Source organism: Scyliorhinus torazame, chromosome 2 (genome assembly GCF_047496885.1).
Source record: "Scyliorhinus torazame isolate Kashiwa2021f chromosome 2, sScyTor2.1, whole genome shotgun sequence".
Taxonomy (NCBI): domain Eukaryota; kingdom Metazoa; phylum Chordata; class Chondrichthyes; order Carcharhiniformes; family Scyliorhinidae; genus Scyliorhinus; species Scyliorhinus torazame.
Genome location: NC_092708.1, coordinates 47,611,884 through 47,636,141, shown reverse-complemented (window position 1 = coordinate 47,636,141; position 24,258 = coordinate 47,611,884). Strand labels below are relative to the sequence as shown.

General features: G+C 47.5%; 1 protein-coding gene across 6 annotated transcripts in view; it reads left to right on the top strand.

The window, feature by feature from the left end:
* The window catches only part of lypd6 (LY6/PLAUR domain containing 6), a 340,700-nt gene that overhangs the window by 303,996 nt on the left and 12,446 nt on the right, over positions 1-24,258 (top strand). For all 6 annotated transcript variants that reach the window (XM_072471187.1, XM_072471215.1, XM_072471196.1 and 3 more), the window contains one exon: positions 11,215-11,313. In XM_072471187.1, coding sequence (XP_072327288.1) covers positions 11,215-11,313 — 99 coding nt within the window. The remainder of the gene's footprint in view (positions 1-11,214; positions 11,314-24,258) is intronic.

Sequence of the window (24,258 nt, the reverse complement as noted above, 5' to 3'; positions counted from 1 at the left end):
CATGATTATCATAGCGCGGGAACCAAGCCCGCGCTTCTCCCTTGGCCCCGCCCCCAATGGCCAACGCCCCATCTCCTCCACCTCCCCTCCTCCCCCCATCACCACCTGTGGGAGAGAGAAAAGTTACCACATCGCAGGATTAGTACATAAAACCCCTCTTTGCCCCCCACATTCGCCCCACCACTTTGTTCGAACGTTCTTTTTAATAACCCGCTCATTCCAGTTTTTCTTCCACAATAAAAGTCCACGCTTCATCCGCCGTCTCAAAGTAGTGGTGCCTCCCTCGATATGTGACCCACAGTCTTGCCGGTTGCAGCATTCCAAATTTTATCTTCTTTTTATGAAGCACCGCCTTGGCCCGATTAAAGCTCGCCCTCCTTCTCGTCACCTCCGCACTCCAGTCTTGATAAACGCGGATCACCGCGTTCTCCCATTTACTGCTCCGAGTTTTCTTCGCCCATCTAAGGACCATTTCTCTATCCTTAAAACGGAGGAATCTCACCACTATGGCTCTGGGAATTTCTCCTGCTCTCGGTCCTCGCGCCATCACTCGGTATGCTCCCTCCACCTCCAACGGACCCGCCGGGGCCTCCGCTCCCATTAACGAGTGCAGCATCGTGCTCACATATGCCCCGACGTCCGCTCCCTCCACACCTTCAGGAAGACCAAGAATCCTCAGGTTGTTCCTCCTTGCGTTGTTTTCCAGTGCCTCCAACCTTTCCACACATCGTTTCTGATGTGCCTCCTGCGTCTCCGTCTTCACCACCAGGCCCTGTATATCGTCCTCATTCTCGGCTGCCTTTGCCTTCACGACCCGAAGCTCCCGCTCCTGGGTCTTTTGTTCCTCCTTTAGCCCTTCGATCGCCTGTAGTATCGGGGCCAACAGCTCTTTCTTCATTTCCTTTTTTATCTCTTCCACACAGCATTTCAAGAACTCTTGTTGTTCAGGGCCCCATGTTAAACTGCCACCTTCCGACGCCATCTTGGTTTTTGCTTGCCTTCCTTGCCGCTGTTCTAAAGGATCCACTGCAATCTGGCCACTCTCGCCTCCTTTTTCCATCCGTATCCAGGGGGGAGTCCCTTCTGGTTTACCGCACAGTGTTTTTAGCCGTCAAAATTGCCGTTGGGGCTCCTATCAAGAGCCCAAAAGTCCGTTTCACAGGGAGCTGCCGAAACGTGCGACTCAGCTGGTCATCGCCGCACCCGGAAGTCCAATTTTTACTTCTTGTCACAATACTTTTAAACTTCCTATCCACCCCCGACAAGATGTCTCTGGCCAGAGTTTTCTGCCCATTCACACCTGCGGGATGTTCCCACTGCTGGATCTTCGGGTCACGCCGATGGCGCGCCCCCGTCGTGGGTTTCCCGGTAGTGGGGAGTACATACAACGGGAAACCTCGTTGACAGCGGCAGGACCAGAAGATCCTGCTGCCGTCCAATGCTGGGCTGCCTCCACTGCTATGGAACGCTCCGAGGGGAGAGGCACAGAAACTCCTGCCACTGAGGTGCGCAGGGCAGCACGGTAGCATAGTGGTTAGCATGGTTGCTTCATAGCTCCAGGGTCCCAGGTTCGATTCCCAGCTTGGGTCACTGTCTGTGTGGAGTCTTCATGTTCTCCCCGTGTGTGCATGGGTTTCCTCCGGGTGCTCCGGTTTCCTCCCACAGTCCAAAGATGTGCAGGTTAGGTGGATTGGCCATGATAAATTGCCCTTAGTGTTCAAAAAGGTTGGGTGGGGTTACTGGGTTATGGGGATAGGGTGGAGTTGGGGGCTTGGGCAGGGTGCGCTTTCCAAGGGCCGGTGCAGACTCGATGGGCTGAATGGCCTCCTTCTGCACTGTGAATTCTATGATTCTATGACATTATGAATTTAGACAGTCTAAAGTCTTGACAGTTCTTCCACACGTCTATCACGTGTGGAGGAACAGTAGTACTACTCTGTGTTTCTGGTACTTGGCTATCGCCATTTGATTCACTTTCCACGCTGCTTCAAATTGCACTTTTTTTGTGAACAATTTTTCTGTCTTTTCCGGACACCGTGAATTTGACCCATTTCTTTGGAGGGGAATGTGCATTCCATTTATCCCGAATCTAACTTTCTTCTTCTGTGATGTCCATCAAGTTCTTGCTGGGTTAATACATTTCACAAATGGAACCTTCATTTCCACTTGCAGCTTAGAAACTTATTCTTCACTCTTATTTTCCTGTAATGCAAAAGAGTCACCTTAAGAGTCTTCAGTTGTGTTTCATTTAAGAGTTTTCAGTTGTACTTAATTTTTCTGTTTAAGGCAGCCTTCAGTTCTTTCATGTTGCTGAAGGACTGTTCTTGCCACTGTTTATTCTCACGTTGCCTTCCCTCTCGGGTATATTGTTTTTCTTCCTATTGGGTCATTTGTTGCCCTCTCTCTGGGGCCTTGTTGTCCTCTCCCTGGGGTCTTCCTTTACCCGCTCTGTGGGGTCTTTTGTTGCCCGTTCTCTGGGGTCTTTTGTTGCCCTGTCTCTAGGACTTTCTGCTGCCATCTCCCTGGGGTCTTTTTTGCCCTCTCTCTGGGGTCTTTCATTGCCCTCTCTGTGGGGTCTTTTGTTGCCCTCTCCCTGAGGTCTTTCATTGCCCTCTCTGTGGGGTCTTTTGTTGCCCTCTCCCTGAGGTCTTTTATTGCCCTCTCTGTGGGGTCTTTTGTTGCCCTCACCCTGGGGTCTTTCATTGCCCTCTCTGTGGGGTCTTTTGTTGCCCTCTCTTTGGGGTCTTTCATTGCCCTCTCTCTGGGGTCTTTCGTTGCCCTCTCTCTGTCTTTTGCCACCTCCTCTCTAGGATCTTTTGCACCTTTACTTATGATGTATGCAGGCACATATCACCACACTTCATTCAGTTACTTTCTTCTGTAAATGTTCTCTACATTAGTTCTCGGGCCAGAGGGAGCTTTTTCAAGATCCAACAGTAACATTGTGATGCACAGATAAATCAAAATATTCAGATTTGAAGTCTCATACCCGCCATATGCAAGACTGCGACAAAGAAGTCAGGAGTTTGTTCCATTGTTTGGGTTGCTGTGAAGTGCTGACTACCATTTAATACTGGCTGCGTCTTGTGTTTGTGATCATTCTTTGTTTGGTCACAATGGTTTGAAGACTTAGAAACTATTTTGCAAAATGCTTTGCAAATAATTTGTAATGTGAAAATATGAATGAGCAAAGTTTGTAGAAAGATGAGATGCTTGGAGAAGTCAACACACCCACACCTACAAACTCATTCAACAAATGCTGGAAGGAAAATCTTTTGCCTTTGCCGGAAACGTTTATATTTATGGAATGCTCTGATATTGAGGATAGAGAGCTAAAGATACAAAGCCGGAGTGACCTTAGTTGATTCTGCATCTGTATCCTGCATAAATTCACCAAAAATAGGCTAGATTCTGTTGTCAAAGGAACCTTGGATCATCTTTCATTTTGGGACACTGTTAACAATAACTGCTCTGGAAATAAGTAACAGCCTTGTTCAGATGATAGGATCTGTCAACCCATATTCTGGATGTAGCCTTACACTTGTTTTGAATTGACATTTTTAAGTGGTAGACACACAATTATTTCTGTGTTCTCAAAGTTGCTTTGATTCCGTCCAGTTTTACTTTTCTACACTCTCCAAATATCTCTTTCTTTGGCTCAGTGTCAATTTTTCTTTTGTCTGAGAACTTTCCTGTGATGCACCTTGGGATGTTTTAATATATTGAAGGTGCAATATAAATGCAAGTTGTTAAAGAAAATCATATTCAAAAGACTTGATTGACACATTTTGCTCATCATTCAGTGACAATTTTGAATAATTAGTCATGGCACTTTGAAGTCTACAACTAAAAATGCAATTTGGAATCCCTGGTGCTGGGAGAATGGTAAATTGTTATTATTGGAATTGTGCGAACATGATTTAGGATGCAGTTACAGGAGCTCACAGCTGCAATGATAACAGATGAGTTAACATCTAAAAGGTTAAATGTCCTTGCTGATATAATTTTACCTCTGTTGTTCTTGAGAGGAGGCCATGTGATATCCAACGTATTGTGCTCCAGGAACCTTGTAGTAAGTGAAATGTTTTAGCTTTTATGAAGATGTGTTATATAGAATATATTACATTATGTCATCAGCTGGACATATGTGTGTATTTAAATAACATATATTCATATAGAGGTTATTCATGAAGGTCCTGCCTTCTCAACCTTTCCCCTTACGTGAGCTGTGGTGATCCTCAGATTAAGTCACTACCACCTCAAAGGGGAAAGCAACCTATTGTCATCTGGGACTATGGTAGCTTTACCGATATATAGAACGTTTTGAAAAGAACATTTTTTACTAAGTAAAGGACACTGGCCTGCAGCAGCTATTATGCTGTAGTTGCAAAGGACACAGATTGCTTTTTATGGAAGCGCAGAAGCTATGGACGCGAATCCCCCCCCCCCCCCCCAATATCTATGCTGGGCAACCCCAGCCTTATCATGCACCCGGAAAAAATGCCATCTTGGCACCTTGGCAGTGCCAACCTGGCACCCTGGCAGTGCCCATGCCAGCTGGCATTGCCATCTGTGGGTGGGAGTCACACCGCAAGGTCGCTTTTCCAGCGCTGTGTGGCCATTGGCTCGCGCCGTATGGAGCTTTCAGAGAGAGATGATGTGATCCAGGGTGAAAAGACCCTGGGTGAGGCACAGGGGTAACATTCTTAGCCCATCTGTCTTCTGAAACCTCTCTCATCAAAGCTGAGCTTTTGTGATTTGGAAACCCAGGGGAAGATCTCAGCAGGAGTAGGCCATCTGGGCCCTCAAGTCTGCTTCACCATTAATAAGGTTACATCTGATCTGTTTCAAATTCCACATTCCCATCTACCCCCTGATCACCTTTGATTCCCTTGCCTTAAAATATTCTGTACATATCCTCCTTAAAAATATTTAGTGACCCCCACCTCCACCCTCTTCTGAGATAGAGAGTTCCAAAGTCGCACAATCCTCTCAGAGAAAAACATTCTCCTCACCTCTGTCCTATAAGGGCGCTAATTTCAAAACAGTGCCCCCTCGCTCTCAACTCACCCACAAGAAGAAACATCCTTTCCACATCTACTTGTCAGGACCATTCAGGATGTTTATATACTTCAATCAATACACCCCGCACTCTTCTAAACTCCAGTGGAAACAAACCCAGTTTGTCCAACCTTTCCTCATAAAATAACCTGCTCATTCCAGATATCAATCTAATAAACCTCCTCTGAAATGCCATCTTTCCTTAAATAAGGAGACCAAAACTGCACACACTATTCAAGATGTGGGGTGTCATTCTCCGACCCCCCGCCGGGTCGGAGAATCGCCGGGGTCTGGCGTGAATCCCGCCCCCGCCGGTTGCCGAAGTCTCCGGCACTGGATATTCGGCGGGGGCGGGAATCGTGCCGCGCCGGTTGGCGGGCCCCCCCGCTCGATTCTCCGGCCGGATGGGCCGAAGTCCCGCCGATAAATTGCCTGTCCCGCCGGCGTGGATTAAACCACCTTTTGAACGGCGGGACAAGGCGGCGTGGGCGGGCTCCGGGGTCCTGGGGGGGGGGGGATCTGGCCCCGGGGGGTGCCCCCACGGTGGCCTGGCCCGCGATCGGGGCCCACCGATCCGCGGGCGGGCCTGTGCCGTGGGGGCACTCTTTCCCTTCCGCCTCCGCCACGGTCTCCACCATGGCGGAGGCGGAAGAGACTCCCCCCACTGCGCATGCGTGGGAAACTGTCAGCGGCCGCTGACGCTCCCGCGCATGCGCTGCCCGGGGATGTCATTTCCGCGCCAGCTGGCGGGGCGGAAATTCCTCCGGCGCCGGCCTAGCCCCTCAATGTTGGGGCTCGGCCCCCAAAGATGCGGAGCATTCCGCACCTTTGGGGTGGCGCGATGCCCGTCTGATTGGCGCCGTTTTGGGCGCCAGTCGGCGGACATCGCGCCGTTTCGGGAGAATTTCGCCCGTGATCTCACCGATGTCCTCCTGTATTACTGAACTTTTATGTTCACTTCCTCTCGTAACAAAGATGGCATTCCATTAGCTTTCTTAATAGCTTTCTATGCTAACATTTTGTGACTCCTGCACTAGAACATCTAGATCCCTCTGCATCTCAGAATTCTGCAGCCATTTTCCATTTAAGTAATAATCTGCCTTTTTATTCTTCCTGCCAATGTAAACAACTTCATATTTTCTCACATTATACCCCATTTTTGCCCACTTGTCTATATTCATTTGCAACCTCCTTATGTTCTCTTCATGACATACTTTCCTACCTATCTTTGTGTCACCTGCAAATTTAGATACCATGCCTTCACTCCCCTTGTCTAAGTCATTGATATAAATTGTAAAAAGTTGAGCTCCGAGGACCGACCCCTATGGGACTCCATTCGTCACATCCTGCCAATTAGAAAAGGCCCATTTATGCACACTCTCTGTTTTCTGTCAACCAGCCAATCTTCTATCCAGACTAAAACGTTACACCCTACGCCATGAGTTTTTATTTTCCGCAGTAACCTTTTATATTGCAACTTATCAAATGCCTTCAGAAAATCCAAGTACAGTACATCTACAGGCTCCCCTTTACCCACAGCGCATGTCACTCCATCAAAGAACTCCAGTAAATTGGCTAAACATGATTCCCCTTTCATAAAACCAAGCTGCCTCTTCCTGATTATCTTGAGTTTTTCTACGTGCCCAACTATAACCTTTTTAATGATCGATTCTCACACCTTCCCCACAAAGACGTCAAGCTGACTGGCTGGGGGGTTCCTGTTTTCTGCCTCCCTCTCTTCTTGAATAGAGAGGTTATATTTGCTACTTTCAGTCTGATGGAACCTATCCAGAAACAAGCGAAATTTGGAAAATTAGCAGCCACGGATATGCTACCTTATTACCCACCTCTTTTAACACCCTTCGGTGAAGTCCATCAGGACTTGTCAGCCTGTAGCACCACCGGTTTGCTTACTGTCCAGTCCCCCGGTTTAGCTCAGTTGGCTGGACGGCTGGCTTGTGATGCAGAACAAGGCCAGCAGCGCTGGTTCAATTCCCATACCGGCTGGGGTTATTCATGAAGGCCCGGCCTTCTCAACCTTGCCCCTTGCCTGAGGTGTGGTGATCCTCAGGTTAAATCACCACCCGTCAGCCTTCCCCCTCAAAGGGGAAAGTAGCCTATGGTCATCTGGTACTATGGTGACTTTACTTACTGTCCCCATTCTCCAGTGATTATAATTTCCCCAAGTTCCGCTCTCCATTACTCCTCTTGATTTACAGCTATTACTGGAATGTTTTTTGTATCTTCTATTATGAAGACAGAAGAAAAATATATTTTTTAAATTTCATCTACCATTTCGTTATTATTTACTATTTACTCCCCATCATCACTGTTGAGAGAAGCAACACTCACTTTCCTTACTCTCTTCCTTTTTAAATACCTGAGGACACACTCACTATCTATTTTTAAATTTCTAGCTGGTTTCCTCTCATACTCTTTCTCCTGATTAACCTTTTAGCTCTTCAAGGAGCGTTCCACATCATCCAGCCATGACTGCAAACCTACTGCTCCACTGGGGAAAGGACCCTCCAGCTGTAAGCAAGCCTCTGGGAATTGCCATTTTTCTTCTTACTTTATTTGTTACTTGGCCAAGTGTTTTGAGATGTGATACTCTGCAGTTTCATCATTTTATGTGAATGACCTCCTGGGGTGTGATGGGGGTGAGGTGGGGTGGGGTGTTGTTGTTTTGTATTAGTCAGTAACTGGACATATTTGTACATTTCAAATCTTCTGTTAATAATTTTTGCAGCTTTTCCTGAGTGAGGTTCGGCAATAAAATGGACTCTTTACTTGTTAACTTAAGGAACCCGTTTGGCTTACTTATTTCTAGCATTGGGCTCTCCAGGGTTATATATACATATATATATTGGGTGTGAATTTCTGGACCTACCCGCCCGGGGGAATCTTTCAGTCCTGCGACGGGGACCGACGGCAACAACTCCCACCCCCCCCCCCCCACCCCCCCCCCTGATGGGAAGGGGGAGCCACTCAAAATTCCGTAGATTTAGGCGGGACAGCCAATGATAGCAACCAATGGTGAGCCACCTCGGTTGCCAGGAAACACGGTGGGTAATATATATAACCCACTTAGGAGCGGGACAAATAGAGGCACCGGTCCATCCTTGGTCAAAACACTATTTAACTGACTGGTGAGAACAGGAAAAGGCTATTCTGGATCTCCTCCTGCTATCACTTGGAAATCGTGACGTAACGGTCCATCTTACCTTGCCCACGGGAGGGAAAAATGATTACGAGTGATAAAGAAGTAAAATTGAACGGATGTTGGGTGACATTCCTCTTTTTGGCACCGGAACTGAATTGCACCTGATTTGCACTCCTGCTGGGATTTATGCATGACGAGAATTGCGAGGGATTCCCGAGGGAATTCTGAATTCTGGTAGCGGGCTGCCATTTTGAACGGGCGGCCCGATAGCGAGGTCCGTGGCTGGCCACCCACCCCCCCTCCCCCACACATCATAATTCAGCCCACTGCCCCTGGATTTTCTGGGTCACCCCTCCGCCCCCCCCCCCCCCCCCCCCCCCAGGAGAGATCCCCCCCCCCTCCACACACACACACAGATCCTGTTAACTCTGATTCCGACACCAGCGAGTGGCCAGAGAATCGGAAAGGATTGTCGCCCAATGCCAATCCCGTTTTCCTTACGCTGTGACTTCTCTGGCTCATGTTGCACAGATATAAGTTATGATATGTTGCTAATTCATTACAATAAATTTGGTTAATACTTGATCTGGATTTATACCTTAAAAAGATGAATGTGAGAATATTTTCTTGAAAGGTTTACTCAATTGATGACATTTTATGGGCACTTTTGCCATGTGGACTTGCATCCAGAGAGACTTGAGGCTGAACATTACAGGAGGGCGCTCCCCTGCCTAAGAAACAAAGTTGGCCTACAGCCAACCCGTTCCATGCCAGCTCACCTTGCAGCCGTAGCTCGCTGTAGGAGGGTTAAACAAGGGCTGAGTGAGATTTCCATCCCTCACTGGGGAGGAAGTTCAGCCCTCAGGAACTGATGACATATCTGATTGGCCGGTAGCTCCTCCAGTCCCAGTGACGTGTGAGCGGGACTGCAAAAAGAGGAGGAATGCATCCCCCGGAACAGGTAATTTCAGGGTTTTAAGCAGGCCAGGAAGAGGGCTTGCGGACAGGGGGTTTAAGTCTTTGAGGGGGCTTGGAAGAAGTGTGGGTTTGATCTTATGGGGGCTACTCCCAAAAGAGCAGCCCCCCAAAACAGAATCCCTCTCCCTTCCCGCCCCTTGGAGAACTTACTTATGGGCGGCATGGTAGCACGGTGGTTAGCACTGTTGCTTCACAACGCCAGGGTCCCAGGTTTGATTCCCGCTTGGGGCATTGTCTGTGCGGAGTCTGCACCTTCTCCCCGTATCTGCGTGGGTTATCTCCGGGTGCCGTGGTTTCCTCCCACAGGTCCTGAAAGACGTGCTTGTGAGGTGAATTGAACATTCTGAATTCTCCCTCAGTGTACCCAAACAGGCGCCGGAGTGTGGCAACCAGGGGCTTTTCACAGTAACTTCATTGCAGTGTTAATGTAAGCCTACTTGTGACAATAAAGATTATTGAAAAATCGAGCTGCTGACTCCTACCCAACTGCTCCAGGCCAAACTTTTAATGATGTGGTCAGCGTATTATCAGGGTCAATTGGCTTCATAAGAAGCCAAAATGACCCTTGGTTACTGATTTAAATATGGCAGATGGGCTGCCAACTTTAGTACCCCCCACGTATTAAGGGGGTGAGCTTGGTGTTGGGTGGGAAGGTGGTGGGATTGGCACCACTTTATGTGCCCCCCTGCCAAAAACACACCCAGTGGGGAAACATGAAACGCAGCAATTGGATTTTAACATGCCCTTACTTGCAGCATTTATAACTGGCAAAAGAAACTTGCAGCTGGTCTGTGCTGGTTCAGTTTAGTTGGTAGCACAAGTGGGTTCAAATATAAAAGGAGAACATTTTATGTCACCCGTCCCTGAAAACAGAGCAGGTATCTGATGGTTATATGGATCGCAGATAGATAATCGTCAGGCTATCAGTTTGCTTGTATCATCAGGTGACATTGCATAATTTCTATTAGTTAAACATGGGGCGGGATTCTCCGATCGCCTAAGGCGATATGGCGTTCGGCCAGAGAATCTCCGTTGACGACCAAATTGGAAGCGGCGATGCTCCGCTTCCTCCAAAGCGGTGTACTTGGAGAGTACGCCACGTGCCGTACCGATGGCCTCAGGACATTGCCTGAGCCGGGTGCTCTAAGCTGCCGGCATGCGAGCCCCCAGGTACACGGAATTTCGGTGACCGTTTTGCACCGAATTTTCGGGCACACAACGCCACCGTACCCACGCTGGCATGAGGACATAGCCTCGCAATCGGAGAATCCACCCAGGAGCTTTAATGAAACTTTCTAAACCTAATTTCAACCAAATATATTTTAATATTTCTCTGAAGTTGCGAGAGATGCAAATTAATTTAACATTTTGCTCCAGGATCATGTAATAAAGCCACGGTTTAACAAGCTACATACAGCTCAGAAGTGGGCCATTCGTCCCAGCAGCTCTGTGCCAGCCAGTGCTTATGCTCTACACAACCCTCCGCCCACTTCACCTCGCCCTTTCACCAAATCTAAAGGCAGCACTGGCGTGTCAGCCTAGCTTAACCACTCATATCACTGGAGTGGGAATTAAACTAACAACCATCTGAATCTGAGGTACTGTCAACCGAGCCATGGCTGAAACCATTTGCTTACCATTGTCTCATTGTGCTACCAATGACACACATGCGGTACTGTAGAAAGTACTGATGTGAATTGAATGATGGATTTTGACTGTGGCAGTTTTCACAACACTGAAGAACTGAATACACTTTGGCAGGAAAAATAAAAATAATCAGAGTATTACTTAAATGGAGGACAGCTGCCGAGATGCAGAAGAATTGTTCTTGAGCATGAGTCTCAAGAAGTTAGTATGCAGGTGCAGCACCTAATCAAGAGGGCTAATGTATTGGCAGCGAAGCCTGGGTAACCCTTTGCTTCACTTTATTTGAAACATTTCCCTGCTGTCTTTTGCTGTTGTTGAAGCCAATGCGTTCTTTGTCAAATACATTTACGTTTGTTCTTTTTCAGCAACACCCTACCCTGGTGGGTTCAAATGTTTTACGTGTGAAAATGCAGCAGATAATTACGAGTGCAACCGCTGGGCACCAGACGTCTACTGCCCAAGAGGTATGTCCAGATTGCAGAAAAGTGCCATCATGAAGCACACCGGCTTGATGTGCCTCAGTATATTTTGCTGCTGCGCTTATTTAGCCACAGTTCACACATTGCACATTCCCCTACATGCAATCTACATATTGATTTTATACTGGACTGGAGATCCAATAATAACCAAGGTGATTAAGAATCTCTTCACGCAAGGGAAAGTGGGGAGAGTTAAATTCCCTGAAATCGGTGCCTGGTCTGGATCCCAGCACCACCTTTTGGGTTTCTGTGGGTAGGGATTGAAGGTGTGCAGGGAACATCCTTAGATCTGTCGGATTAAGTGATTAAGGTCATTAATAGGCAGTTTAAGGACTGTATCAATCCTCATTTCTGCATTTCCCAGCCAGGGAAGTAAACTGGCAGCAACTCCCAGAATGATGAAGCTAAGAATGCTGCAGAAAGAGTTTCTACAGTGAAACTGACAAGCTGGGAAGGTTTCAATCAGTTACACTGAAGAGCTCCAGCCATGGCCAGGTGAGAGGCAGCTGTTCAGAGCACTTCTTCTGCCAGAGAGTGCTACCACTGTTTGACAGGAGCGTTCTAACGTCTTGGAAGGTACTTGGCCTGTTTAATACTTAACCCATGCCCCCCCCCCTCAGTTGCAATACCCTGCTGACAGCTTTCAATAAGTCATGTGAGTCGATTTTTTAAAAATTCGCCCATGGGATGTGGGCATTCATGGCAAGAACAGCATTTGTTTCAGTGTTGGGCTTAGCAGCTGAAAGTATTATTGTAACTCCTGTTTCCCACCCTCCTGAGGTCTAGGCTGCTACATTTAGTACAATGTCTCCAGACCTTTACTCTATTCAAATTACAACATCTGCCATGGTGGACCTGGGTCCCCAGAGCATTATCCTGGGTCTCTGGATTACTGGTCTAGTCACAATACCAATGTGCCACTCCCTCACCTTGTGAAAGGTATTACACGGCATGATTAAGCGTGAGTGTAGGGAATGAGTTCTGTTACGACATCCTGAGCTAGTGCGCAGTCAATTTCAGGCCCACTTGACCTGGAGTCACAGCACAATTGCATTAACCAATAATTCTTAGAAAAATACCCAAGCCCTTGGCTGCCCAATAATTACAGTCACAGGGGGCGAAATTCTCCCCCAACGGCGCGATGTCCGCCGACTGGCGTCAAAAATGGCGCCAATCAGACGGGCATTGCACCGCCCCAAAGGTGCGGAATGCTCCGCATCTTTGGGGGCCGAGCCCCAACATTGAGGGGCCCGGCCGGCGCCGGAGGGATTTCCGCCCCGCCAGCTGGCGGAAAAGGCCTTTGTTGCCCCGCCAGCTGGCGCGGAAATGCGGCGCATGCGCGGGAGCGTCACCGGCCGCCGACAGTTTCCCGCGCGTGCGTAGTGGGGAGAGTCTCTTCCGCCTCCGCCATGGTGGAGGCCGTGGCGGAGGCGGAAGGGAAAGAGTGCCCCCACGGCACAGGCCCGCCCGCGGATCGGTGGGCCCCGATCGCGGGCCCGGCCACCGTGGGGGCACCCCCGGGGTCAGATTGCCCCGTGCCCCCCCCAGGACCCCGGAGCCCGCCCACGCCTGGTCCCGCCAGTAAATACCAGCTTTGATTTACGCCGGCGGGACAGGCAATTTCTGGGCAGGACTTCGACCCATCCGGGCCGGAGAATTGAGCGGGGGTCCCGCCAACCGGCGCGGCCCGATTCCCGCCCCCGCCCAATCTCCGGTACCGGAGACTTCGGCGGGGGCGGGATTCACGGCGGCCAACCGCCATTCTCCAACCCGGCGGGGGGTCGGAGAATGACCCCCCAGGTGTGTAAGTTTAAACACAATTACTATTTATTTATAACAAGAACTATAATAAAATATGCAGAAAATACAGCTGGTTAACTATTATCTAATTCCTAATTCCCCACTTTAACGTTCCCCCAATCCTCTACACATATACACATGACACACAAATTCCGAGGGGAGGGGTGCAAATCATGCGTGAAAGGAAAAAGAGTCTTTGTTTCCGATGGTTGTTTCCAGCACCTTACTCCTGTTCAAACTTTGCTTTCCGTTCAAGGTTTTACTGTAGTTTCAGAAATACAGCACTCACAGCCTTTCTGGAGAAAGGTCCTTGTCTTTGCTTGTAGTCTGTAATGGTTTCCCTGTAGATTCATTCATTTAGATTTTCTCTGGAGCTTCAGAAATACAGCACCCACAGTCTTTCTGGAGAGAGAGAGAGAGAGAGAGCATGTCCTTACCTGTGTCTAGGACTCAAGTGTTCCCTGAGGTCCCTGAGAACCATCCCACTAGGATAGGATCCAATCACCACCTGTCACTGGGCAGAGTACAGCCTTTTGGCCAATTCAGTGGCCACCAGCCAATCAATTCAACCAAGTCCCACCCCATCTCTCTCTCTCTCTGGTGCTGAAAAGGCTGAGGCCCCCTGTTCAAACTAGCAAATTGTCCTCTCCTGCAACTCCTGAATTCCTCACTCTTCTCTGCTACTTGAGTCAAAGGCGACTGCCCATTAATCATGCATGGATCAAAAATGATAAAGACAAAATAAAAGAAATGGGAAATAAGGGAATCAGCAGGAAGGACCCTTACAGTGCTCAGTCTTCTTCCCATGAAGAGTTCACAAGGTGCTAAACCATTTAGAAATGGAGTTGAACAATAGCTCAGAAGTGCAATTTGGATGTCATTCTATTTCAACAATGCTCTCATGGTATACACTCCTTTTTTCCACTTCACCATTGGCTTCAGGTATTTTGGTGAGATAGTAGTACGGTCAAATCCATATGATACCATGAAGTCAAAGTATTCATTGGCGAACTGTGGTCTGTTGTCTAAGATTACAAGGTCTGGAATCCCATGTGTTGTAAATATCTCTTTTAGTGATGTAATCACCCGTTCAGCAGTGTGACCCTGCAGTTGCTTTACTTCTGTTCATCTAGAATGCTATTCTACTAAGATCAAGAACATTTTACCTCTGTGTTCAAAGTGGTGCATCTCAAACATTCCCATAGTCTTTTTTTTTTAAATTTAGAGTACACAATTCATTTTTTCCAATTAAGGGGCAATTTAGCGTGGCCAGTCCACCTAGCCAGAACATCTTTGGGTTGTGGGGGCGAAACTCACGCAAACACGGGGAGAATGTGCAAACTCCACACGGACAGTGACCCAGAGCCGGGATCGAACCTGGGACCTTGGTGCCGTGAGGCAGCAGGGCTAACCCACTGCGCCACCGTGCTGCCCTCATTCCCATAGTCTTGATGGAAAGGACTATTATATCAACGGTCCTCTTGTCTCCTGATGATGAATAGTACAAGTAATGCCATTTGGATTCATCTCTTGCAATGATTTCAAGAGACCATGCCACTAAACAGAATTTCTTGATATTTTGCGATGTCCAAATTTCCTTGGTACAATCATCGCAGTATGTCGAACCTCAGAACTCTCAAAATGACCACTCTCTCATCATCGATGAGTAAACCATCAACTTCACTGAGATGTCCTTTTTGTTTATAGGTTAAGAATCAGATTGTGTGGCATGCATGCTGGCCATCCTGTAACATAGGACTGCACACTGACCTGAGCACCTTTTTCCGATTCCTCTGCATCTCTGATTTAGCTGTTCGCTTGTTACTGGTAGAGTTGTGGTTATTAATGCAAACGTCTCTAACTCTTCAATAAGACTTACATCACCTTGTTCAGATCTTGCTACTGTCAAGACCTGCTGCTTTCCTGGAAAGTTTGCATCGAACCTCTTCATCCTCAGTCTGAATCATTGTATTACGACAAGCATTTTAGCTAATTCCTTAGCAATCACGAGTTTGTAGCCTGTCTCTGTAAGTGAACAGGCTGCATAATAAACTGGTGTACGCTTTCCATCAGTCTGTCTCTGAAAGAGTACAGCTCCCAATTCCGGTAGAACATGCATCTGCAGCAACAATGATGGATAATCCTGGGTCATAGTGAGCTAAAATATCAGGCGATATCAACATTTCATTTTCTCAAAAAGCCTCTGTTGTGCATCCTCCCAGCATCATGTACTGACTCGGTGGCTCGTTCAAGACAGCTCAATTGGGCAGGAACTTTCCACACGCATGAATCTCTGGAGCTCCTTCACATTTATGGGTCTTGCTCCTTTCAAAGGCTTTTCTTTTTACTTATTCTGAACAGGCTTCTTGCTGTGACACACACACACTGGAAGTGACCTTTCTTTCTGTAATGTGGAGATGCCGGCGTTGGACTGGGGTGAGCACAGTACGAAGTCTTACAACACCAGGTTAAAGTCCAACAGGTTTGTTTCGATGTCACTAGCTTTCGGAGCGCTGCTCCTTCCTCAGGTGAATGAAGAGGTCTGTTCCAGAAACACATATATAGACAAATTCAAAGATGCCAAACAATGCTTGGAATGCGAGCATTAGCAGGTGATTAAATCTTTACAGATCCAGAGATGGGGTAACCCCAGGTTAAAGAGGTGTGAATTGTACCAAGCCAGGACAGTTGGTAGGATTTCGCAGGCCAGATGGTGGGGGATGAATGTAATGCGCCATGAATCCCAGGTCCCGGTTGAGGCCGCACTCATGTGTGCGGAACTTGGCTATAAGTTTCTGCTCGGCGATTCTGCGTTGTCGCGGGTCCTGAAGGCCGCCTTGGAGAACGCTTACCCGGAGATCAGAGGCTGAATGCCCTTGACTGCTGAAGTGTTCCCCGACTGGAAGGGAACATTCCTGCCTGGTGATTGTTGTGCGATGTCCGTTCATTCGTTGTCGCAGCGTCTGCATGGTCTCGCCAATGTACCACGCTTCGGGACATCCTTTCCTGCAGCGTATGAGGTAGACAACGTTGGCCGAGTCGCACGAGTATGTACCGCGTACCTGGTGGGTGGTGTTCTCACGTGTAATAGTGGTATCCATGTCGATGATCTGGCACGTCTTGCAGAGATTGCCATGACAGGGTTGTGTGGTGTCGTGGTCGCTGTTCTGAAGACTGGGTAGTTTGCTGCAAACAATGGTTCGTTTGAGGTTGCGCGGTTGTTTGAAGGCAAGTAGTGGGGGTGTGGGGATGACCTTGGCAAGATGTTCATCGTCATCAATGACGTGTTGAAGGCTGTGAAGAAGATGACGTAGTTTCTCCGCTCCGGGGAAGTACTGGACGACGAAGGGTATTCTGTCGGTTGTGTCCCATGTTTGTCTTCTGAGGAGGTCGGTCCGGTTTTTCGCTGTGGCGCGTTGGAACTGTCGATCGTTGAGTCGAGTGCCATATCCCGTTCGTACGAGGGCATCTTTCAACGTCTGTAGATGTCTGTTATGCTCCTCCTCGTCTGAGCAGATCCTGTGTATACGGAGCGCTTGTCCATAGGGGATGGCTTCTTTAATGTGTTTAGGGTGGAAGCTGGAGAAGTGGAGCATCATGAGGTTATCCGTAGGTTTGCGGTAAAGCGAAGTGTTGAGGTGACCGTCCTTGATGGAGACCAGTGAGTCCAAGAATGCAACTGATTTTGGAGAGTAGTCCATGGTGAGTCTGATGGTTGGATGGAACTTATTAATGTCATCGTGTAGTCGTTTCAGTGATTCTTCGCCGTGGGTCCAAAGGAAAAAAATGTCATCGATGTATCTGGTGTATAACATCGGTTGAAGGTCCTGTGCGGTGAGTAGGTCCTGTTCAAACTTGTGCATGAAGATGTTGGCGTATTGGGGTGCGAATTTGGTCCCCATGGCTGTTCCGTGCGTCTGGATGAAGAACTTGTTGTCGAAGTTAAGACGTTGTGATCCAGAATGAAGCGGATGAGTTGCAGAATTGCGTCTGGAGATTGGCAGTTGTCGGTGTTGAGTACTGAGGCTGTTGCAGCAATGCCGTCGTCATGGGGGATGCTGGTGTAGAGTGCCGAAACGTCCATTGTGACGAGGAATATTCCTGGTTCAACTGGTCCATGGGTGCTGAGTTTCTGTAGGAAGTCCGTCGTGTCGCGACAGAAGCTGGGTGTACCTTGTACGATGGGTTTCAAGATGCCCTCGATGTAGCCAGAGAGGTTCTCACACATTTCTTTCTGTAAAAATGGCATTTGGCCCCTTTAGTGGGACTATTTTCACGCCTCCTTTTTTTCCTGCCACACTAATTACAGTTAGCTGGACAATTGATGGGAGCTATTTCTACCTTTTTTTTAACAACCACCTCACTGCTTTTAAATTTTACATATTCCCCTGAATCTGTCATTTTTGGGATCTGGTTCTCCCTGTCACGCTGAATCACAGATTAATTTTGCTTTCTGACCTCAGCTTGTCTGCTGAGTTAAATTGCCTTTTTTTTGTTATAAATTTAGCGTATCCAATTATTGTTTTTTTTTTCCAATTAGGGGGCAATTTAGCACAGCCATTCCACCTAAACTACACATCTTTGGGTTGTGGGGGTGAAACCCACGCAGACACGAGGAGAATGTGCAAACTTCACATGGAGAGTGACCCAGGGCCAGGATTTGAACCCGGGTCCACAGCGCGGTAGTCCCAGAGCTAACCACTGCACCATGTGCAGCCCCTAAATTGCCTTTGTTAAGTTTAAATCATATCTCAACTGCACATGGTCAGACTATGCTTCATTCAAGACTCTAACAACAATTCTGTCCATAATTAGTTCATCTTTTAAGATTCCATATTCACAATTCTCCACAAGTCTATGCAGATCATTGGTAAATTTATCAATATTGTCCCATTCTTTTTGGGTACACTTGGTAAATTTAGCCTGCTCAACAATGCTATTCCTTCAAAGATTGAAAAAGGCAAAGTACTTTTATTATTTCACGACACATAGCTTCTTATATAGTTACTCAGCTTGAAAGTCGTGCTTGTTAGGTGAATTGGACGTTCTGAATTCTCCCTCTGTGTACCCAAACAGGCGCTGTAGTGTGACGACTAGGGGCTTTTCACAGTAACTTTGCTGCAGTGTTAATGTAAGCCTACTTGTGACACCAATAAAGATTATGTTATTTTTCTCTGTCACTCCCTTGCCTGATGAGGATATTATTTGCATGGCCACCCATTGCATATAGTGGTGTACTGTCCTGCTCACTGATTGGCTTTGCAGCCCAATGTGGTGCGATATCTGGCAAATCTTCAGTGCCAATTCAGCCATGCCTCTGCTTGGTTGAGACCTGAAACCCGATCTAAGCTTTCCGGTAACGGCAGAGACTATTCCATGCTTGATTTTTCGCTCGTTGCCACCAAACAATATTCTTGGTCTTGTTGTGCTAATACAGTCTGCTGAGGTAAGGAAAGCACAAAGGCGGCTTCATTCTGTTATGAGGTCGCCAAGAGAGAGAAAGATCGTAAGCTAGGGCAGCACGGTAGCACAAGTGGATAGCACTGGGGCTTCACAGCGCCAGGGTCCCAGGTTCAATTCCCCACTGGGTCACTGTCTGTGCGGAGTCTGCACGTCCTCCCCGTGTCTGCGTGGGTTTCCTCCGGGTGCTCCGGATTCCTCCCACAGTCCAAAGACGTACAGGTTAGGTGGTCTGGCCATGATAAATTGCCCTTAGTGACCAAAAAGGTTAGAAGGGGTTATTGGGTTACGGGGATAGGGTGGAAGTGAGGGATTAAGTGGGTCGGTGCAGACTCGATGGGCTGAATGGCCTCCTTCTGCACTGTATATTCTATGTTCTATGTTCCCAGATACTGCATCACTTCCTGTGATAATATATAGTGTGGCTCATTAGTGTATCACACGGTTCTGTGCTCTCCCTTCCTGTGGTTGTTGCAGTCTTAAGAACCCAGGTGCTGGTGAGCCATGCCATGGTCCCGTTATTTAGAAATTCTTCCTTTTGACAGATTGGGTGTGTCATCTGGCTTGCCCACCATAATAATTCAGGCAATCTGGAGACAGGATACCAATGCTGTGGCTCAGTTAAAACTCAAGGCTAAGCCCACCCTTTAACAAATCATGCTCCTGACTCGGAAATGGTCCCGCTATTCAGCAGGGATTAAGTTTTGAACATTATGTCCAAAAACCTGGAATGAGTGAAGAGACTTTGGTGAGGATCTTGTGCAAATCAGTGAAGTATTGTACGCGTAAAATGCTTACCTCACTCATCATCTGTTACTAAACCTTTGTTTACCTCCCCGATGTAAATCTTTGCCTATTACAGTGACTCGCTGATTCCTCTATTTCCTCTACACAAATGCGTTGACAATGTGCCAGAACTCCCTCCCAACAATAGAGATGCATTCACACCTTCTGTCACTTACCAGGTTTGGCACATCCTTCAGGAGAGGAATGTGACTGTTCATTTGACCGCCCAGGAATGTGATCATTCTCTGCAGGGAAATTAAAAACAATAATTCACTACAGTAGATTGCAGCTTAACAGTCCGATCTGTGACATACATTCCAGAACGCATTATAATAGTTAACACAATGAATCCAAGCGGTTCATGGCATACCATATGTATGCTTTTGCAGGTCATATTTTTTTTTCTAATCTCAGTTCTTGTCATAGTTTTCTATCAAGGTCAGGCAGAAGATGAATATAAATAACTAGCGACAACATCCCATTCAAATAATAGTCTGTGGGAATCCCAATTTGAGATATGGAATTCCAGTAAAATGAGTGAAAGCTATATGGCCATAATTTTAGACACCACAGCCCTGAGGCCGGAGATGACCATAAATTAGCATGGGCGGGATTACCTCCAGGACTCCACCTGCCCTGACCCAGATGGGATTGTACAATGGGGCAGACAGAGCCTCGGTTGGGAAGCCTGCCCTTGCCGCAATTAAGCCCCTTCAGTGGCCACGTACTGGCCACTCAAGGGCCTTTACCCATCAAACCTCAATTTTTAGGCTGGCTCTGATGACTGAAGGTGGGAAACAGAAAAGGTTCTCATCCTCGATATTGTGGGCGAGGGGGAGGGGTGCGTGGAAGAGGAGGGTGCGCCTCCATCAGAAGGCCCCTTTGGACTAGGGACTTCCTCCTCTCACAGTGTGGAGACGTCAGGACCTCCATCTCCCTTGACAGTGAGATCGCACCCCACCCCCCCCCCCCACCCCACCCCATCTCCCCAAGACTCATTGAACTTACCAGCATTGCAGACTCAGTGTGAGAGAGGGAATAATCAACCATAACTGCTACTCATAACAGTTATCCTATCCACTGGGCTTCCGCAATCAAATGTTCTGATACCGTGGGTGGATCTGAGAAGATGAGAAGAAAAAATGCCTTTACTCAAAAGGTTCTGAATTTTAGGAATTCTCTACCCCAGTGAGTTGTGGATGTTCAGCCATTGAGTATGTTCAAGACTGAGGTGAACAACTTTTGGGTACTATGGGAATTTAGGGATATCAGGATAGTACAGGAAGGTGCAATTGAGGTGAAGATCAGTCATGATCTGATTCAGTCACAAAGCAGGTTCGAAGGCTGAATGGCCTACTCCTGCTCCTGTTTCTTATACAAAGAACAAAGAACAAAGAAATGTACAGCACAGGAACAGGCCCTTCGGCCCTCCAAGCCCGTGCCGACCATACTGCCCGACTAAACTACAATCTTCTACACTTCCTGGGTCCGTATCCTTCTATTCCCATCCTATTCATATATTTGTCAAGATGCCCCTTAAATGTCCCTATCGTCCCTGCCTCCACTACCTCCTCCGGTAGTGAGTTCCAGGCACTATGTTCAATTTCAGGTGTGGTGGTGATATTTAGAACATAGAACATAGAACGATACAGCGCAGTACAGGCCCTTCGGCCCACGATGTTGCACCGAAACAAAAGCCATCTAACCTACACTATGCCATTATCATCCATATGTTTATCCAATAAACTTTTAAATGCCCTCAATGTTGGCGAGTTCACTACTGTAGCAGGTAGGGCATTCCACGGCCTCACTACTCTTTGCGTAAAGAACCTACCTCTGACCTCTGTCCTATATCTATTACCCCTCAGTTTAAAGTTATGTCCCCTCGTGCCAGCCATTTCCATCCGCGGGAGAAGGCTCTCACTGTCCACCCTATCTAACCCCCTGATCATTTTGTATGCCTCTATTAAGTCTCCTCTTAACCTTCTTCTCTCCAACGAAAACAACCTCAAGTCCATCAGCCTTTCCTCATAAGATTTTCCCTCCATACCAGGCAACATCCTGGTAAATCTCCTCTGCACCCGCTCCAAAGCCTCCACGTCCTTCCTATAATGCGGTGACCAGAACTGTACGCAATACTCCAAATACGGCCGTACCAGAGTTCTGTACAGCTGCAACATGACCTCCTGACTCCGGAACTCAGTCCCTCTACCAATAAAGGCCAACACTCCATAGCCCTTCTTCAGAACCCTATCAACCTGGGTGGCAACTTTTAGGGATCTATGTACATGGACACCTAGATCCCTCTGCTCATCCACACTTCCAAGAACTTTACCATTAGCCAAATATTCCGCATTCCTGTTATTCCTTCCAAAGTGAATCACCTCACACTTCGCTACATTAAACTCCATTTGCCACCTCTCAGCCCAGCTCTGCAGCTTATCTATATCCCTCTGTAACCTGTTACATCTTTCCACACTATCGACAACACCACCGACTTTAGTATCGTCTGCAAATTTACTCACCCACCCTTCTGCGCCTTCCTCTAGGTCATTGATAAAAATGACAAACAGCAACGGCCCGAGAACAGATCCTTGTGGTACTCCACTTGTAACTGAACTCCATTCTGAACATTTCCCATCAACCACCTCCCTCTGTCTTCTTTCAGCTAGCCAATTTCCGATCCACATCTCTAAATCACCCTCAATCCCCAGCCTCCATATTTTCTGCAATAGCCTACCGTGGGGAACCTTATCAAACACTTTGCTGAAATCCATATACACCACATCAACTGCTCTACTCTCGTCTACCTGTTCAGTCACCTTCTCAAAGAACTCGATAAGGTTTGTGAGGCATGACCTACCCTTCACAAAGCCATGCTGACTATCCCTGATCATATTATTCCTATCTAGATGATTATAAATCTTGATCTTATAATCCCCTCCAAGACTTTACCCACTACAGACGTGAGGCTCAACGGTCTATAGTTGCCGGGGTTGTCTCTGCTCCCCTTTTTGAACAAAGGGGCCACATTTGCTATCCTCCAGTCCTCTGGCACTATTCCTGTAGCCAATGATGACATAAAAATCAAAGCCAAAGGTCCAGCAATCTCTCCCCTGGCCTCCCAGAGAATCCTAGGATAAATCCCATCAGGACCCGGGGACTTATCTATATTCAGCGTGTCCAGAATTGCCAACACCTCTTCCCTACGCACCTCGATGCCATCTATTCTATTAGCCTGGGTCTCAGCATTCTCCTCCACAACATTATCTTTTTCCTGAGTGAATACTGACGAAAAATATTCATTTAGTATCTCGCCTATCTCTTCAGACTCCACACACAACTTCCCATCTCTGTCCTTGACTGGTCCTGCTCTTTCCCTAGTCATTCGCTTATTCCTGACATACCTATAGAAAGCTTTTGGGTTTTCCTTGATCCTACCTGCCAAATACTTCTCATGTCCCCTCCTTGCTCGTCTTAGCTCTCTCTTTAGATCCTTCCTCGCTACCTTGTAACTATCCATCGCCCCAACTGAAACTTCACACCTCATCTTCACATAGGCCTCCTTCTTCCTCTTAACAAGAGATTCCACTTCTTTGGTAAACCACAGTTCCCTCGCTCGACGCCTTCCTCCCTGCCTGACCGGTACATACTTATCAAGAACACGCAGTAGCTGATCCTTGAACAAGCTCCACTTATCCAGTGTGCCCAACACTTGCGGCCTACTTCTCCACCTTATCCCCCCCCAAGTCACGTCTAATGGCATCATAATTGCCCTTCCCCCAGCTATAACTCTTGCCCTGCGGTGTATCCCTTTCCATCATTAACGTAAACGGCACCGAATTGTGGTCACTGTCCCCAAAGTGCTCTCCTACCTCCAAATCCAACACCTGGCCTGGTTCATTACCCAAAACCAAATCCAACGTGGTCTCGCCTCTTGTTGGCCTGGCAACATATTGTGTCAGGAAACCCTCCTGCACACACTGTACAAAAAACGACCCATCTAATGTACTCGAACTATATCTTTTCCAGTCAATATTTGGAAAGTTAAAGTCTCCCATAATAACTACCCTGTTACTTTCGCTCTTATCCAGGATCATCCTCGCCATCCTTTCCTCTACATCCCTAGAACTATTAGGAGGCCTATAGAAAACTCCCAACAGGGTGACCTCTCCTTTCATGTTTCTAACCTCAGCCCATACTACCTCGGAAGATGAGTCCCCATCGAGCATCCTCTCCGCCCCGTAATACTGCTCTTGACTAGCAGCGCCACACCTCCGCCTCTTTTGCCTCCTTCTCTGAGCTTACTAAAACACCTAAACCCCAGAACCTACAACATCCATTCCTGTCCCTGCTTTATCCATGTCTCCGAAATGGCCACAACATCGAAGTCCCAGTTTCATCTATTATCTTGTATGGAAGAAAGATCAGGTGGGATTTACTATCAGCCATCCACACCACCAACCCTCCTCACTGTTACTCTGTAGACTGCATACAATCCAAGATGCAAGAGCAGGAAAGCCTGTTCCAATATTGCATTGAATGAAATGGCATGCGGTGTATTAGACCCAGCATCTCTTATCCATCCTCATTCCACTTCATTGTTTTTTAACTTCTTGTGGCAAATGGCGTTCTACAGACAATGTTTTAAAATGCAGGACGGTAAGTGTAGTGTGCTTGGAATGAACAGGTGATTTCAGACCGATGCTCTCCAAATCATTTGTAAACTAACTTTTGCTAACACTGTTAAGAGGTTTTAAACTAATGTGGCAGGGGGATGGGAACCAGATTAGGAAGTTAGAGGTCAGTAAAGAGGCAGCAACTAAAGCCAGTAAGGTACTAGATAATAAACTCAATGTGACTAAGGGGAAGAGTAGACAGGGA